A 17,422-nucleotide genomic window follows, 5' to 3' on the forward strand; every position below is an offset into this window, starting at 1 on the left:
GTAAAACGCATTATTACTCTGAAATAATACTATCTGAAACAGTTTCCCACACTCGGGGACATTCAATCCTTTAGGACTGATTATCTTTGTGAACTCATTTCACAGCCTCCAGGGTAAATTTCCTAAAATGCAAATCTGATCCTCTCACAATTTTTCAGTGGCAACCTAAAGCCTGATGGATGAGGTTTCTATCCCTTGAAAACGCAATGTATGCTGTGCACAATCTTGCCCTTGCCTAACTTTTTAATTTTAAAAGTCTACACTCGACCCTATATACATACCGACATCCTTCACGCTGGTCATTCCAAAACCACTGGCATTTCCTTCAATACCTCCATATCGGTCCTCTTTATATCCATTAAATCAGGCCATGGTGCCTCAATGTCAGCACCAGTGATGTTTAGGACCAGGTAATTCTCTTGTAGAGGGCTATCCTGGCACTGTTAAGACAATTTAGTAGCAGCCCTAGCCTCTACCCATTACATGCCAATAGCATGCGCTACCCCACCGGCAAGTGTCCCCACAGGGGCAAAATTACTTCCAATCAAGAACCCCTGAATCAGATAGTCACTGAATCCCTAGATGCTCTCAAGACTCAAAGCCCCTTATGAGCCAAATTCATTGCACGTAGGTTACAAGGTCGTATGACTCAAACCACAGTAAGTCCTCAATACAAATCATGAATGTTTCCCTAAAAGCAGCCATTATACATCAAGAATAGGGAGGCTAATGGCCTAGGATGTTGCTCTTCCGTTGAACAACAACTCAACAACTCAATCAGACATACCCTAGGCACTAGTTTCTAGGCATTTAATGACAAACATGCTAAGAGAGACAAAGAGCTGTGCACAGAAACCAGGAGTCATGTGCAGTGAGTAAAAATCACATGTCTGTAGACACACGGGGACAGAACGTGCAGCTTTAGAAGACACCTGAGCCCTGTGTGTCTAGAGCAGTTGGGGTACAGAACCGCTGCTGTACTTTCGTCTGCCACAAGGTCTAATTATGAACCTGACATGGTTCCCTACTACCCTTATGCCCCTAGGTATCCTTAAATATGTCAAAAGACACAGGAGCCAACTTAAAATAGATTCTACTGACCAAATCTAGGCATGTTGAACCACAACATAAATGATGGTAAGGCATTATAACCCACGGAATAAAATAACAAACTCTTCATCATTTGAGGGTGGATGTAAGTTTTGGGAACAGGAAAGAAAGCTATCCAGAGCCAAGCCCAAAGACTAAAGTAAATAATCATGCTTTATAATAGGTTCTGGAAAACAATTATGAGTAATTATAAAGCAGTGAAATTGATTTTCCTTTGAATCTTGAAAACTAGCTCTGAGACTCAACTTTAAAATGAGGCAAAGGCAGCCTGTGGGATCCCAGGGCACAGGCATATCCAGGGTGTATAACTGAACCCCAAGGACCAAAGCTCTTCTGTGTGCTCTGGAACCGTCCTTGTATAAAGAGACTGCCACACACCTACCTTAGGGTGATCATGAGAACAAATGACAATGTGTGTCAACAGTCTGCCACAAGAGCGGGCACGAATGATGCACTTTCCCATCATTAAAAATCTTTCATGACATTCCTCGTGGCATAAGCATGAACCTTGCCTCATTCAACATTAAAATACTATTGTGTGTCATGAGAAACGAGTATATTGAAATCGAACTTCAAGTGGTATTTTCTGATTCCAGTATAATCAGTTCCTTAGGGCACAAATCACACTGACCACAACCCTTTTAACTCCTAAAAGCTCAAAAACTGATTAAGACACTGACTGGTGCTGCCTGGAGCAGGAATGCCCTGGAAGTGAAAATCACTTTTAAAACGTCTAAAAAAGTTCCAAACTTTTATCTTTTATCTACATGTAAAAATCTGGACTACTAGATTAAATGAAAAGACAGGTAAAATGTTAAAATTTGGATTCAATTACCTAACTGGGCTTTCACAAGTTTCCATTTACACAATGCCTTTTATAAAATGAAAAACTGTCTTTTTAATTTGCATGTTTGCAATGGCATGTGTCAGCCATAATATTTAACCACTAAAAATGTATAACCTAAGTGATACTAAAGACTAGGTATTTAATAAACTTAATCCTTCAGAAACATAACCATGTAACTAATGTCAGTTTTAATAAGTACCAATGCACAAGTATTTAAATATCTTCCACAAATCATACTTAAAATGGCATTTTAATGACTTAGCATTTGGGCAAAGAACAGTATTTTCAAATATAATCAAATGTCTTTATGCTCAAATTTAGAGAAGCTTGCCACAAACCATTACCCACCCCCCCACGAAAGAAAGAAAGAAAGAAAGAAAGAAAGAAAGAAAGAAAGAAAGAAACAAAGAAAGAAAGAAAGAAAGAAAGAAAGAAAGAAAGAAAGAAAGAAAGAAAGAAAGATTTAAATAAAACTTCTACTATTTCAAGTCTTAGGAAGAGCCTGAAATACATAAGGAAAAACAGAACGCTCCTTTTGGGTAAGTGGTGCTTCATTTCTAACGGTCTCTAGGCTCAGAGAATTAAACTTCTGTGCAAGCAAACCTCTAATGACTACGGAGCTTCCCAACACTTTGTGCTGGGAGTCCAGCAGCTGCATCCCACTACAATTAAAATTTTCTCAAAATATACCGAGAGAATATTCATGAAAGCTTGTCTCACTTTTTGAAGTGTGGTGATTTTCCTTACTTAAAAAACAAAACAAAACAAAAAAAAGCCTGAAAGAGATTAATTTTTAAATCTGGAAAATTGCACAAGCTTACTGAAAAAGCAAATACAGACTAAGCACTATTGCTCTCCGCAAAGTAATTCTTAGTTTAGATTCAGTTAATTCTTTTCTATGGGCATCACCGTAAGAATGACAATGACCATGGTTAAGCTTAGCTTTTGCTCTCTAGAAAAATCAATGACTGTAAGGCTGAAAAAAATGCTTCCCGCCAACTAAAGGGAACAGAGCAACGTGCCAAAACACAGTTTTGTAAATTTACACTATCCTCTGCAAACAAACCGATCATACACAATATCTCGAGTCAAGCTTTACCCTTTCCTTGGAAGAGAAGAAGCAGCACAGATTTCAACAGGTTCTCAAAAGCTTTTATAAGTTCCCAAAGATTTCTCACCTATAAAATTAGCAAGCTGGACTAAATCATGTCCTGTATCAGTCATACGTTCCAAAATACTACACTGACTTTGCACCAATCCTTGTTTTTACCATAAGTCATAATGAATAAATGACCCTTTCATGCAACCCAATAAAAGTTGGAAAGTAATACTATTACAAATATTGGTAGAAATTGTGATTAGCAGACATTTGTAATATTTTACAAAAACAATAAAACAAATCCAGGAATTAGCTATGACCCACCAAAACCCACCAATTAGCTTTACAAAGCATCTCATACGAGATTTCAAGCAATCTTGACCCAATTCTGAGTCAAAATATCACAAAGCAAAAGTTATTTTAATTCCAGAAATATACTCGTGGGATTTTGGGCATCTACAAAGGTTATAAAACAAACATTACGTAAAACGATAGGTTTTTTTAGTTCAAGATTAAGGCCACATAGTTTCATAATGTAGGCAATTTGCTAAAAAAAAAAAAAAAAAAAAAAAAGAAAAGTTTTCTTTTTGTTTTCCCTACTAAGCTTAACATTTTTCAAGATTACTCGGTCAGCACTACACAGGTCAACTGGCTTTTCTCATTAAGCTATTTTCTAGAACAGAAAGTAGCAAAGGTAGACTTGGTAAGAGGAATGCAGGTGGGCTTGTTTCACAGAATGTGCATTTTTCCATGCAACAAATTAACTATGTACCTTATGCCTGGCTGTCATATCTAATCCTTTCCTGAGTCTCTCCCAGCTACAGAAATGTGGGGCTCATGCCATTGGTGGTGCCAACTAGGATAAACTTTTGTCTACAGTTTTGATAAGTATTTTGAGGCTTGAGAGATATACTAAGTCTCTACTAATATTCGACCGCTAGGAATCCATCCCAAGGAAAGGAAATGATTCAAAGCAAGTTAAAATCTATAGGCAAGATGACTAGAGAATAAAAGAATGGAAAACTGGAAACAACCCAAATGTCCAGCAATCGGTTAAATAAATCATGATCTATCTAGCCAACGGAATATTATTCAGTCACTTAAGTATGAAATATAAAGATTATGCAACTTGGGAGAATACAATTAATAAGTAAAAAAACAGCTACAGAATTATGCATTTAAACCACATTATATGAGAACTATATGTACATATGTATTTAAATTGCATTTACAAAACTGTTATTAGTGCTTCCCTTTAAGAAGTAGAATGAGGTTAGAAAAGAAGGGCAGATGTGAAAACAACACTTTCACTCTTTGTATTTCTCTGAATTATTTGAGTTTTCCAGTAGAAATGTACTGATTTTACTAGGGTAGTTTTCTCTTAAAAAAAAAAATACAAAAAAAAGAAAATAAAAAACGTGCCTATGAAAATATGGATGGAATACTCAATTATAAAAACAGTGTGAAAATAGAATTGTGCATTTTTTTCCTGTATTTTCTAAACTTTCTGTAATGTCATATTCTTTCATTTAAAAAAATTAAATCTATAAAAATAATTCTAAGAGTCATCTTTCTGTCAAGCATGTAATCACGCCTTAACCTATGTTTTCATTTCTCAGATCTTAAAGAACAGTTTGACCATACAACCTATTTAACAGATTTAGATCAACCCCAGGTAAAACTGCATCACTCTAAAACCTTACAAATTTGTTTTGAAATAACCCGATTAGTTCATTAGTCCTATTTGTCCCTCATCATTGTCACTGATGACCTTTATTGAGCCTGTCCACAGAGAGCTCCCAGTACAGCTGTGAAAAGGGCAGGTTGAGAATCGCGTGTCCTGGGTGTGGATCCAGGTCCATCTTCAGCTGTAGGATTTTTAATAGGTTACTTGATTTATTTTTGTTTTAATTTCCCCAATGTAAAATAGGAATTATAATATCTAACTCTCGAGGTTGTTGTGAATATTCACGGAGAAGACTAACGGAAAGCACTCTCATCATGCCGGACATAGGAAGCTATTAGCTTTTGTCTGTTAGCTAATTAAGCTGTTAGCTGTTATCCTAAGCATTGTAAAATACAAATGTGACAAAATATACATTTAATAATTATTATACCTACTGAAAAATACATTTGTAACAAAAATGAAGTTAATTAACACAATTGTTATGCTCCATGCATTACTCCAGCTTAGATATCAAAAGAATAAATAAGGAAAGAAAAGAGTTTGCAGTGATGTCATTTTTATCTCACCTACACTTTACATTGAATAATTTTTTGCAAGCTAAAATTGTTTTTCTTAAATGTCTCCTTTCTTAATTTGCAACTGCAGTAAGCACTAACAGGATTTTAGTGTTTTTCTTCCAGTTTCCCACTAAAAGGGAGAAAATATTATTTAGGGTCAGGGGAAATTGCTTATACAATGGATACCAGAATGGCGAAACACAAACTTCAACAAAGTGCTTCCTTCTTTCTTCCCATTTTTTAGATCACTCTGAAAAGAGGGGTGCATTAAATAAAAAACAAAGATTAACCCTCCCCACCTTCCAGCTTTTTAAAAAAATCTGCTTAGGTTAGGGATCAAAGAACAAATGAACATTTTTTCCCTTTCTATATACCTGGACTTCCTGCTGTACTGAAAAATCCCACTACTCTTCAGTCTGTTGATTCCTGATCAGGATAATTTTCCATTATTTGAGACCGATCAGGGCTACCCACACCTCAGAGGTATGAATGTATCTGGTAAGACAAAACACAATTGTCTGGATTTCTATTACCTACAAAAGAAAATGCATGTATTGGGAGCAATGTGAGAATTAAAACCAAACTCTGTCCTCATCTACTTCAAGGAAAACTTACATCAGGATTAAATGAATTGTAGACAATATTTATGAACAGATCTGAACCATCTGACTTCTACACAGCAGTTTTTGAGAAAGATTACTTTAAATAAGAACGGCTAGGTCATAACAAAGAAATGGACTTCACTAGAAACTGTGATGCCAGAAAAGGTAAAGGTGTAAAATAAACATTTCTATTATGCTACCCATGAAATAAACTATTTTAAAAGTGAGCATGGAAACCTTCATAAACCCTAAGATGACTGATAAGATGGAGGCGCCCCTTGATTCCCAAGGAGAACCCACTACACGTGGGCATCCTAAGGCTGGCAGTGGTCCCAAAGTCTGGAAGTATTTTACCCCCAAAGCATCAACTGCTAGCAATTTCTGAGTCTGTTTTGCCTCTGCCCATGACAAGAATCAACTTGTTCCAAAATTCCGCTAAGTATGTTTCTTTTATGTTAAAACTCTGCTGTTTCTGGGAAAGCTAAAAGTTAGAATTTTTTACACATGTGGACAAAAGCTATATTTGGACCTTTCAGTCCCTTAACAGAATAAAGATATTTTTAAAGAACTATCCTGCTGCAGTTTATTACAAGAAAGTCAGTCTGACTTTCGATCATTTTAAAAAGTAAACCTTGTTGTCCGATAGAATTCCTCTAACTTAAAAGTTCAAGGTTTGATTTGTAAAAGAAAGACAAAAATAAAAGAATTCAATGAAATTAACTGCAGATATAAAAGTTATTTAAGATAATAGTCATGACTTCTACTTACAGACGACTTTTTTCTAGTCATCCATCTATAAATACAAAGGTTCGTATTTTTTAAAGTTGATAATCATGACATCACTTATAAGTATTAAACACTTAAAACCCCACAACACCAAATCATGATTTCCTAGACTTCTCTTTGCATTCTAACACACCTGCCTCAATTAGATAAAAAGTGGACAGACTGGCTATGAGAAAATAGATAAGTTCTAAAATAAAGTTTAGCATGTGGCCTATTTGATAAAGTTAATACTCAAACAAGTATCTTTTCCTTTTCAATCATGTCAATTACTTTATACTAGGATTTCTGAATCTCAGCCCTACTGACATTTTGGACCCCAAAGAATTATGTTGTGTCTGCCCTGTGCGTTTATTGTAGGATAGTAGTACCTCTGGCCTCTACCTACTACATGTCAGTAGAATCTCGGTCCCCAGTCATGACATCCAAAAAACGGCTGCAGACACTGCCACACGTTCCCTAAGGGCAAACATTTACCCAGTTGAGAACCACTGCTCTACACTAAAGAAAATCCAAGAGTTAACATGAACAAAACCCTAAAGTTTGATTTTATTTGAAGTGATTTTACAAAGAGACATAAAATGCACGAGTTAGCTGTATTAAGCAAGTCAGACCTTGTAAATGGAGTCAATACGACTAGGACGATGTGATCATCCATTTTGACAGAAGAGAGGATTCAAGGGGCATTGGTTTAACAACATAAATGCTACTGGCACACGCCACACCATTTCCTCTTCAATCAGGAGAGTGTTTAAGCCCATACAAGATAACCAGGGCCCTTTAAAACTCTAACATAACTGTCAGGATGGACTCAGTGACTGTTCATGATGAACTGCCTATAAACTATTTAATCTCTATCCTTGTGTCGAAGATCAGACTAATTTAAGATGAAAACAACAAACCTGAGTAGGAAATAATCATGAAAGAATATAAAAGTTAAGGCAGACAGCCTAAAATTTTATGTACGGACAACTCATTTACAGATCTTAGTTCCTTTCTTAGTCCTTCCTCTTTACCTAAGCAAAGGCATCTTTTTCTTGAGAATTATCAGAGAGCAGATAGTTTTACATACCCATTAAAAAAAATCAATTTAGAAAATAAAATTGAACTGAACACTGCCCATTTAAAGGTTTGCATTAATCTTAAGCACAAGGCAAATTTCTTATGCTACTTCAAAGCAAGATTTAATGTTCCCTTTATATTTATAACATATATCAACCAAAAAACAGACTTCAAATTTTAAATAGCAAGTCCACCTATACAGTACAGATGTTGAATTGGCACCAAGAAACCTATAGCTTGCTCGCTTTGGCAGCACATATACTAAAATTGGAATGATACAGAAAAGATTAGCATCGTCCCTGCACAAGGATGGCACGCAAATTCGTGAAGCGTTCCATATTTTTGAACATTTTTCTAAAGAGGACATACAGATGGCAAACAGACATAAAAAAAAAAATGCTCAACCTCACTAATCATTAGAGAAATGCAAATAAAAACCACAATGAAATACCACCTCACCCCAGTCAAAATGGCTATCATTAATAAATCAACAAACAACAAGTGCTGGCGAGGATGTAGAGTAAAGGGAACCCTTGTGCACTGTTGGTCGGATTGCAGATTGGTGCAGCCACTATGGAAAACAATATGGAGGTACCTCAAAAATCTGAAAATGGAACTACCTTATGAACCAGCAATTCCACTCCTAGGTATCTATCCAGAGAAATCCCAAACTCTAATTAAAAAAACTTGATGTACCTCTATGTTTATTGCAGCATTATACACAATAGCCAAGACATGGAAACAACCAAAATGCCCATCGGTAGACGACTGGATTAAGAAACTGTGGTACATTTACACAATGGAGTATTATGTAACCATAAAGAAGAATGAAATCTTACCATTTGCAACAATATGGATGGACCTAGAGAACATTATGTTAAGTAAAGTAAGTCACACAGAGAAAGACAAATATGATCTCACTTATATGTGGAATCTAAAGAAAAGAATACATGAATGAATTAATCAGAAAGAGTCTCAGAGACATAGAGGAAAAACTGAGGGTTGCTACATCGGAGGGGGGTGGGGATAAGGGGGAAGGTGAGGGGATTAGAAAGCACAATCGGTAACCACAAGATTGCTATGGGGAAATGAAACTCAATTTGGGGAATGTAATCAATAATGTTGTAAAGACTTTATAGGATATCCGATGGACACTTGTCTCATTGGGGAGACCACCTCAGGGATGATGTAGATGCCTGATCACTGCACTGTACACCTGAAGTTGAAGCTGAACAATAATAAATGTCATTATTCTCTAGGTCCATCCATATTGTTGCAAATAATGTATATACATATATATTTATAAACTTGCAGTCTATATATATAAACTTGTAGTTTATATGTGTATATATACACACACTCACACATATATATATATGTCACAAGAAGTGGAGTACAGCATTAGGAATAGAGGCAGTGGAAATGTGATGGCTATATGCGATGTCAGAGGGGCAGTAGATGGGGGAAGGGGGGTTATCACTGTGTGAGGGATATAAATGATAAATGTTTAACTATTACATTGTTCTGTACACCTGAAACTAAAAAAAAAAAAGAAAGAGAGAAAGAAAAAGAAAACTATGGCTTTTAAGGTTACCTGGCACTCTGAAAATACAATATCAAAAATAAAATTTGTGTCTATCAAAAATAAAATCTTTAATTTTTCCGAAGAAATATTTTATTTAAAAGTTTAAAAATATCTTTTTTGCACATGGGAAATAATGTTTAAGTTCTATAAGTCCTCAACAGTGACAAAAGTGATACTTGTAACATTTCATAGCCACATGCCAAAATTTCAAGATTTAACTCATAATGTTTTAATTTCTACAATCTTATTGAAGTCAGTCTTCATTTTCTTTCTCAGTGCTTGAGTTTCTATTTCTAAACAGATATGAGGAAGAAGTAGTAAAAATCAGAACAGCAAATACTGGACTTCTGATGAGCACTATAATTGTGTTTCCTTTTGAATTCGTTTTTGAAAAAATTCTGCCCCTACTTTTCTTTCTTAACACAAAATTGAAACCACACTACAGAGTTTTTTGGTTGCTTTTTTCATTTAACCTTTTCCCGTGTCTTTAAATAGTCCCCCAAACATAATTTTCAATGGCCACTACTATGAATTCTATGGTGATATCATTGAACTGTTTTCTACTTTAGGGATTTTAAATTGTTTCCAATCTTTTGCTCTTACTGCTGGGATGGACATTTATATGCATAATCATGTTTGCCGCTCAGTTTATTTAGGATAAATTCCTGTATGTTAATTTACTAGTTCAAAAAGTAAGAATATTTGTATAGTTGTACAAAACAAACTGTTTTCCATAAAGATGCAATTTACCCTTCCATCATTCTTTGAGAATGCCAATTCACTGCGTATTGAAAAATAATGGACATTTTATTCTCCAAAAACATGTCAATTTCAAATATGAAAAATATTTCATTGCTTTAACTCATATTTAGTGAAATTGAACATTTTTAATGCTTTATACTTATAATTTTACCTTTTCAAATTGTCTGTTTGGTCTTTTATGCATCTTGACATTACAGGTTTTTTTTTCCCTATTAAACTATTATAACTCAATATAAAAACATATAACCCTTACTTATGACATATAGAAAGTTTTAATTTTTATGTCCAACCAACCTTTCCCTTTGTGATCTTCCCACTACTTTTATGCTTAGAGAATCCTTTCCCATTATCAACATAACCATTGACATCTTTTAGTTTCATTTTGACATGTATATTTTAAAGACACCTGGAATTTATTTTTGGTATGGTATGAAGATGGTGATTTAATATCTGGTAGCATGAGAGCGCATTAATCATTATTTCCAAAATCTTTCTCTTTTTCCATATTAACTTTCAAAACCACTTTGTCATGTATCCCTCTCCCCTTCCCCCCAAAAAACTTCTATTTAGACCTATTGAAGTTGCAATTAAACTATTGAAATTGCAATTGAACTACAAATGAAAATCAGGAAGAATGTATAGAAGACTCTTGAATCCTGAGGCTGTCAGCCATCACCATCTTGGACCTGACTGTCATAGAAATACTTCCAGTATCTCATTTACCAACACATAGACTTTTTGTTTCAAATAGGGATTTCTTCAAGTCTCTGAGAGAATTCACCTTCTATTTTTATTACTAAATCTCTAACTGAATATAGGTTTTGTATTTTGTCAAAATGCCTTTTTAACATCTTTTAGGGATTACATGTGCTATGAGGCTTTATCTTCTAGATCCCGGGTATTAACGGGTTTCTTAATCGTGTGCCGTCCTTTCATTTCTGTCATAAACCTTACTCATAACAGGGTATTCTTCTTTACAATGTTAATGATTTGGGGTTGCTTGTGCTTTAGTTAACATTTTTACATATAAATATTTCTCATCTGGAAACTTTTTGAAGATAATTTTTTGGATAACTACTAAAATGTCAACGATGACTATTTCAATTTTATGTTCAACTTCTTTCACTTAAATTTTCCCCGAAGAACATTCGTTTGGAAATTTTTAAAGTCTCATTGCATTTACTGTTTACATGCCATTTAGGTTTTCTAATTTGGCATACTTATGAGTTTCATTTTTCTTTTTGTTAGATATCTGAAATATTTGTCTCTACGTTTCCTGTCTTCTCTGCGTCCACCAAGAATTAGTTATTTGACTTATCTAATCTCCTTTCTGTCTTGTGGTTTGATTATTTTTATACTTGCAGAATAAATCTTAAGGTGTTCCATATTGTGCTGTGCCATTAGCTCAATTTGTAAGGTGTCTATTTCCAGTTATACTGTGAACCTGTCATGGGGCAGGCTGCTATGAAGTGTTGTATCTTTTAATCACAAATTTCATTAATTAGAAAAGTCATTATAACCTCCATATAAGCTACTGACATTTTTATAATCTATTTTTTAAATTTTGTTAATGTTTCAGAAAACAACCTAGTAACTAGATCTGATCTCAGAAAGTTAGAAAACTTTTTTTTTTCCCAGAAGACATTCACTGCCCTAGTGTTTCATGTTAATTCTCAGCACTATATTAACCACACACTTCAAAATAAATTGTTTTTGAGGGAAGAAACAAAATGAAGAAAAAAATTAAATGCTGGGAACTATAATGTTTAGATAATGTAAATATAAACGATTTAACCTTATTGAAATTAGGAAAAAATACAGTTCAGAAGCCACATTCTTTTTCTAGGAATGATAATCTGATTGTGGCAAAACTCAATATTTGTGTAACTGCTATTCATGCATTTTAGCAATTTGCCCCATTTTTTTTTTTTTAGCCCATTAAACTTCCTGGTATATTGTTACCATAATTTGGCTGCATTTTCCCGTGTAATTTGTGTATACTTTTCAGAAATGTTAATTACCTCCATTCATTTGCGTATGCTTTTCAGTAATACTAATTACCTCCATTCTTCCCTATGAAATTCATATGGACATTCCTAAGAAAGTACTTTCTTTTAAATGCATTTTCCATTTCCCATACTATACATAAGTGGGGAGGAAAGACTTTTCTAAATGTGTTATCTTTCATTTTGACTCTTGTGATTTTCCCAAACCCATAATGACTTTACTAGTCAACAGGTGCCCTTACCCTTCAATAGACAACATCCCACTTAATATAGGAAGCTTCAACTTACTTTCCCTTCAGAAGTTTACATTTCCCTTCCAGTGACCACAGAAGTGCAGACAGATTTCCCTATATACACTTTTGAGATATTTGGGTAAAGAGAAAGGTAATCCCCTTACATTTTCATGATAAAGGCTTAATACACACACACACACACACATCTCAAGCAGGACTAGTAAAATAACATCTACCAGACTACAAAATTCATATTATCAAACGTGTAACCGCTATGGTACAAGTAGAATTTAAAAATAAGATGGAGAGCTAGAGGCTCAAAACATCTTACCTGCTTGCCATCCAGTGTACAGAGCCTCTTGACCACTCCTGAGTCGAGTTTAATGGCTTCGGTGATATCTGTTAAGACTTGTTCGAAGGAATGAGCAGTCTTCTTATTTAGAAGGATTCGCACGGCTTTTCTAGGCTTCACTCCACTTCGAATCACAGTCACTAATTTGGGTTTGATGAAATCTTTACTCTCTTTTACTTCACTTTTCACAGAGGGAGCAGCCAAGGCTCGGGTGGTCCCACCCTTGATGTTCACAGACCAGTTAGGATTAATATTTTTGGTGTAATCAACTTTACGAAATGGTTCGTTTGATGCACACACGTAACTCTCACCTAAAAAGCAAAAATCATTTTTATTAGCATGACTACTCTGACCAAAGAAGTACAAATGCTGGAGACCCATTAAGTGGACTCCTAAACTTAACAGGTTCCCTGAAAGGGGATTCACATCCTTTCCCTTTGGCATTCTCCCCATCCTCCCTTTGTTTTTAATAGCATCTAGATCGGTTTTGAGAGAATAACATGCATTATAGAGTAAAAAGCACTGGACAATGAAACAAGAGAGATCTGGGTTTTATTTTATCAAATGTATCATTCTGGATAATTCTTCCATACTTTGGTTCTCAATATCATTTTCTGTAAAGTGAACTTGCTGAACCAGATGAATTCTAAAGTACTTCCTAGTTCCAAAAGTCTATTAACTAATTTATTTTTTTAGACTTCATCTGGTGGAAATAATTATATCACAATAATATTCATATGAAAAACTATTTTTCTCCTTTTTCCAATTATAGATTTCAGTCCTAATCACAGAATGATCACTACATCTTCACATAGCTGACTAAATTATATTCAGTTATAGGATCATTTACTTACTAATGAAGTACCACAAAAATGAAGAAGAGTTTGACAGCTCAAAGAAACATAACTCAGGCATTTTTTTCCTTAATTAAAGAACGTGAACTCAAGATAATTAGTTTAAACAGATAACCTTTTCTATATCTACTTAAATGGGAACAGATATTAAGTAGTTAAAATGATGTGTTCATGACTCAATATTCATGACTCAATATTGCGTTCTGCTCAATATTTATTAACTAAAACATAAAAAGTATACTATTTGTCAATTGATTTACCAAATCAATGTTCATTAATCTTAAGTTCCAAAATTATATGTTGAAAAATAATTTTTTATTGAAAAACCATAATTACATGTTTAAAAATTATAAGTTTTCTTTTGGGAGACTCAGCAATCACGCAGTTCTTTTAGTCTCAACTTTTGGGCAAACAAAAGGGTTATACTCTAAGATTTTCTCTAAGGTATTTTCTAACTCAAAAAGAATTAATTATTTTTAATTATTTTTTCACCTATTCTATATAATAGAATTCTTCATTTTTGATATTATACTTATATGATACAAGGCTTGAATGCTGTGACTGCTTAAATGAAAAACAGCCAAAACAGTGAAAGAGAATTGTTGAGGAAAACCTATTAATATAAATATTCTATTGAACTACTATCAGGATGTTCTGAAATCCTGATTACTGGAGCTCTTCAAGACTCCCAAAGGCACACGAACAATTCAGGAACAGAGCAGGCACACACGAAGGATCTAAACAGAGGAGTAATGTCTTCTATTTAGAGGTATAATTGGGCCCCTGTCCAAGAAAACTAGGGGACCAGTCACAGGCATTACTGCTGCATCCACACCAGTTACCTGAAGTCTAGCCCAACCATCACCATTTAATTTAATTTCTGTAGGTTTATCTAAATCATTTTTCATAGGGCAATCATCTGGGAGGATGGCTCATAATTTCAAAAATAGGTATAAATTTAACAAAATAGAACTATACATATGTACACATTAATGAGCAAAAATAAACAATTATGATTTTGCTTTGACTTGATAAAGTGACTCTCACATTGAAAAGCTCTTCCTACTGTTACCTATGATAAAAGTTTAATTGTATGCTCTGATCCAAGAAATTAAAATGGGAGAAAACAAAAGGAATCTCAGCAAGACAGGGTGATTTATTTATTTATTTATTTATTTATTTATTTATTTATTTATTTAATATTAAGACCAGGGAGAAGTCAGCTAGGGAAAAGCCTTTCCCAATATAGAGAAAATGGCAAAATGGAACAAAACCAGAGAAATACCATGTCAGATTCCCTTGATCAACCTAGTCCGGGCACAGTCAACATAATAACCAGGAGAGCTGCCTTTTAAATTTATCTGTGGTTTTGCCTCTTTACATGAGTTCAGAATGCCAGAATGAAAATAGGGAAAGGAAGCCTGTCTTTTAGTTTGTTTATGTGTGGTTACACATGAATTTTAATTGCCTTCCTCCCTCCTCCCTTCATATGTTGTTAGTCAAAACTCATAGATCAGAGCTTCCCAGTTGGTCAATAGGTTGGTCAATCCACGGAGGTGCTGAGATGGTATCTACCAGGAGAGGGCATTGGAAGCTCTGTACCCCCACACCACTCCCTATATCTCACCCTAGGAATCTCTTCCATTGGTTGTTGCTGAGTTGTATCCTCTATAGTAACCTTGAAACGTTAAAATAAAATCTCATACATCACTTCCATAAAAAATATGTAAAGTTTGGAACCAGGGCTGGCCAACGCCTGCTAGACAAAGCCTCACCCCTTCCCTGCATCCACAGGAGACGCAAATCATAGTTCATAGTGTACTTTTCTGTTAAGCCTAGGCTCCCCTTCACAATACGTACTGAATACCTACTATATGCCAGCTCACCTGCCAGGTGCTGACGTGATATGAAACCATCTGGCATCATTGGCACTCAACATTTCAGCACAGAGGTTCAGGATGTGTTTCTGAGGTCAGACCTGTGTTTCTCCATACTAGGCACATAACCCCTTACAGTACAGATGTGACACCTTATACCAATAGCCACCATGACACCCGGGCTAGCTTTCCTTGTTATATCCCCCACCCAGATCAAAAACAATCTCCTGACTGTAATTTTGTCACTTACATTGATTGTCAACAGGGGGAGAATATGCTGACAAAAGAATTTAAGATTTTGGTTCCTTGGGCAGTTACGGCTCCAGCTGTTAACCAAACAATAAATTATTATTCTGTTAGATACCAGGCACTTAGAAAATTGATGAGAAGCAAGCAGCCTCCTTCCATCCAGATTCATACTACTGTAGGGATTTTTGTTTAAGATTTGTTACTCCCTTGCCAACTTGTCACTCTTCCCTTCCTCCCCATCCTGGTGAATAAGTTCACTTCCTACTCAAACTATTCAGCTAGAAACCTAGGTGTCATCCTTCATTCTTCTGGCTTCCCTATATACTACATCTTGACATCAAGTTCTGTCCAGTCTATCCTTTAAATATGTCTAAAAATGTTCCTCCTGTCTGCCCCCATTACCACCCACTTCCCACATGGATCAATGCAAGAATCTTCTGTTTTCTGCTCATTCCAGAAATATAACAAGTTTTCAAAGTGCATTTTATGCTACTGATACAGCTGAAAAAGTATATCCTAAAGTAATAAGTATTGATATACTGGTGAAATATATTTGAGAACAATTTTTAACTCTTACCAATACATGTTAATACTGCACTTGCCAACACAAGACAAGGATCTCATTAAAAACGAGAGTTAAACTAGGATATAAACGTGTATGTATGTATCACATGTCCATATCATATATGGACATAAGAAAAATAAAGCAGTCCCTAAAGTCCAGAACTGATCTGACATTCACAGCTAGACTCAATGGCATTACAAGATGGTCTGATGCTCAGACCTGCGTTCTCCTGTGGGATACAATCTCACAGAATATCTGTCAAACAAATCACTCTGAGACTATGATAAAGTGACATAAAAACAAGGTCACTATGCAAACCACATAACGCCAAACGTTCCTTTCTCATAGTCAATGAGTGACTGCCAATTCTTTACCAATTACAGCTTTTTCCTCAGTGTGCCCTCCCAATAAGATGTAATAAGCTACCCAACCAATCATAGAAGGTACCCTACCTTCTAACAGTATCCAGTAGAGAATGAGTCCCTGCTTCCTTAGATCCTCCCTAAAATTATCGAACCAATGCCCGTTTCTATGACAGGTCTAACACTCTGTTACTGAGACACCCCGTGGTATCATAGTATGTCCATTCTTCCTTGCTGCAATGAGTAAGAAGCCCAGCTTACTTAACTATAGGTATGTCCTCGGTGGTCTCTGGCTGAAGAAAACTGAAATTCATTCATTCTTTCATATTCTCTCTCTCTCTCTCTCTCTCTCTCTCTCTCTCTCTCTCTCTCTCTCTCTCTCACTCTCTCTCGCATGCGCTTTCTCATAACAACAGTTCTTTGACCATAAGATATTAAGAAGAAATCATTTTGAAAATGCTGATATGAATACTACATACAAAGAGGATTTGCGTTCCGTATAGAAAGAGATGGATAAAGCATAAACAGGTTACACAATTGTTTTCAAGTATGGAATGGAACAGAAAGTCTTTCAATTTCCTGGAGACTCTCTCTCCAGAACACAGTTACAGCTTCTTTCCACTGATATTTGTTCAAAGACATTTTGTATTACTTCATATTTAGCAGCTATGTAATATTACCTGAGTATTTGTTAATCATTAATTTTCATCCTTAATCAAATGAACTGCCTCCTATTTAAGAGGCAAATGGCTATTAAAAGATAGGAACTCCCAATTCCTGTTCTTTGAAAATTTACATCCCTAAAAATATATTTCAGTCCATGCCAATTT

General features: G+C 35.2%; 1 protein-coding gene and 1 non-coding gene across 9 annotated transcripts in view; one reads left to right on the forward strand and one right to left on the reverse strand.

Annotated features, from left to right (window-relative positions):
• The window catches only part of DCLK2 (doublecortin like kinase 2), a 134,622-nt gene that overhangs the window by 100,958 nt on the left and 16,242 nt on the right, over positions 1-17,422 (reverse strand). For all 8 annotated transcript variants that reach the window (XR_012498191.2, XR_002136642.3, XM_019722939.3 and 5 more), the window contains one exon: positions 12,665-12,996. Coding sequence is in view for 6 of the 8 variants with exons in the window: in XM_019722939.3 (XP_019578498.2) it covers positions 12,665-12,996 (332 nt within the window). In the remaining 2 variants the exon portion in view is untranslated. The remainder of the gene's footprint in view (positions 1-12,664; positions 12,997-17,422) is intronic.
• Positions 7,985-8,091, forward strand: LOC141573013 (U6 spliceosomal RNA). The gene has a single exon (XR_012498597.1). It is a non-coding gene; the product is annotated as a U6 spliceosomal RNA (small nuclear RNA).

Source organism: Rhinolophus sinicus, chromosome 15, assembly GCF_057876585.1.
Source record: "Rhinolophus sinicus isolate RSI-liver-muscle chromosome 15, RSI-T2T, whole genome shotgun sequence".
Classification (NCBI taxonomy): Eukaryota; Metazoa; Chordata; class Mammalia; order Chiroptera; family Rhinolophidae; genus Rhinolophus; species Rhinolophus sinicus.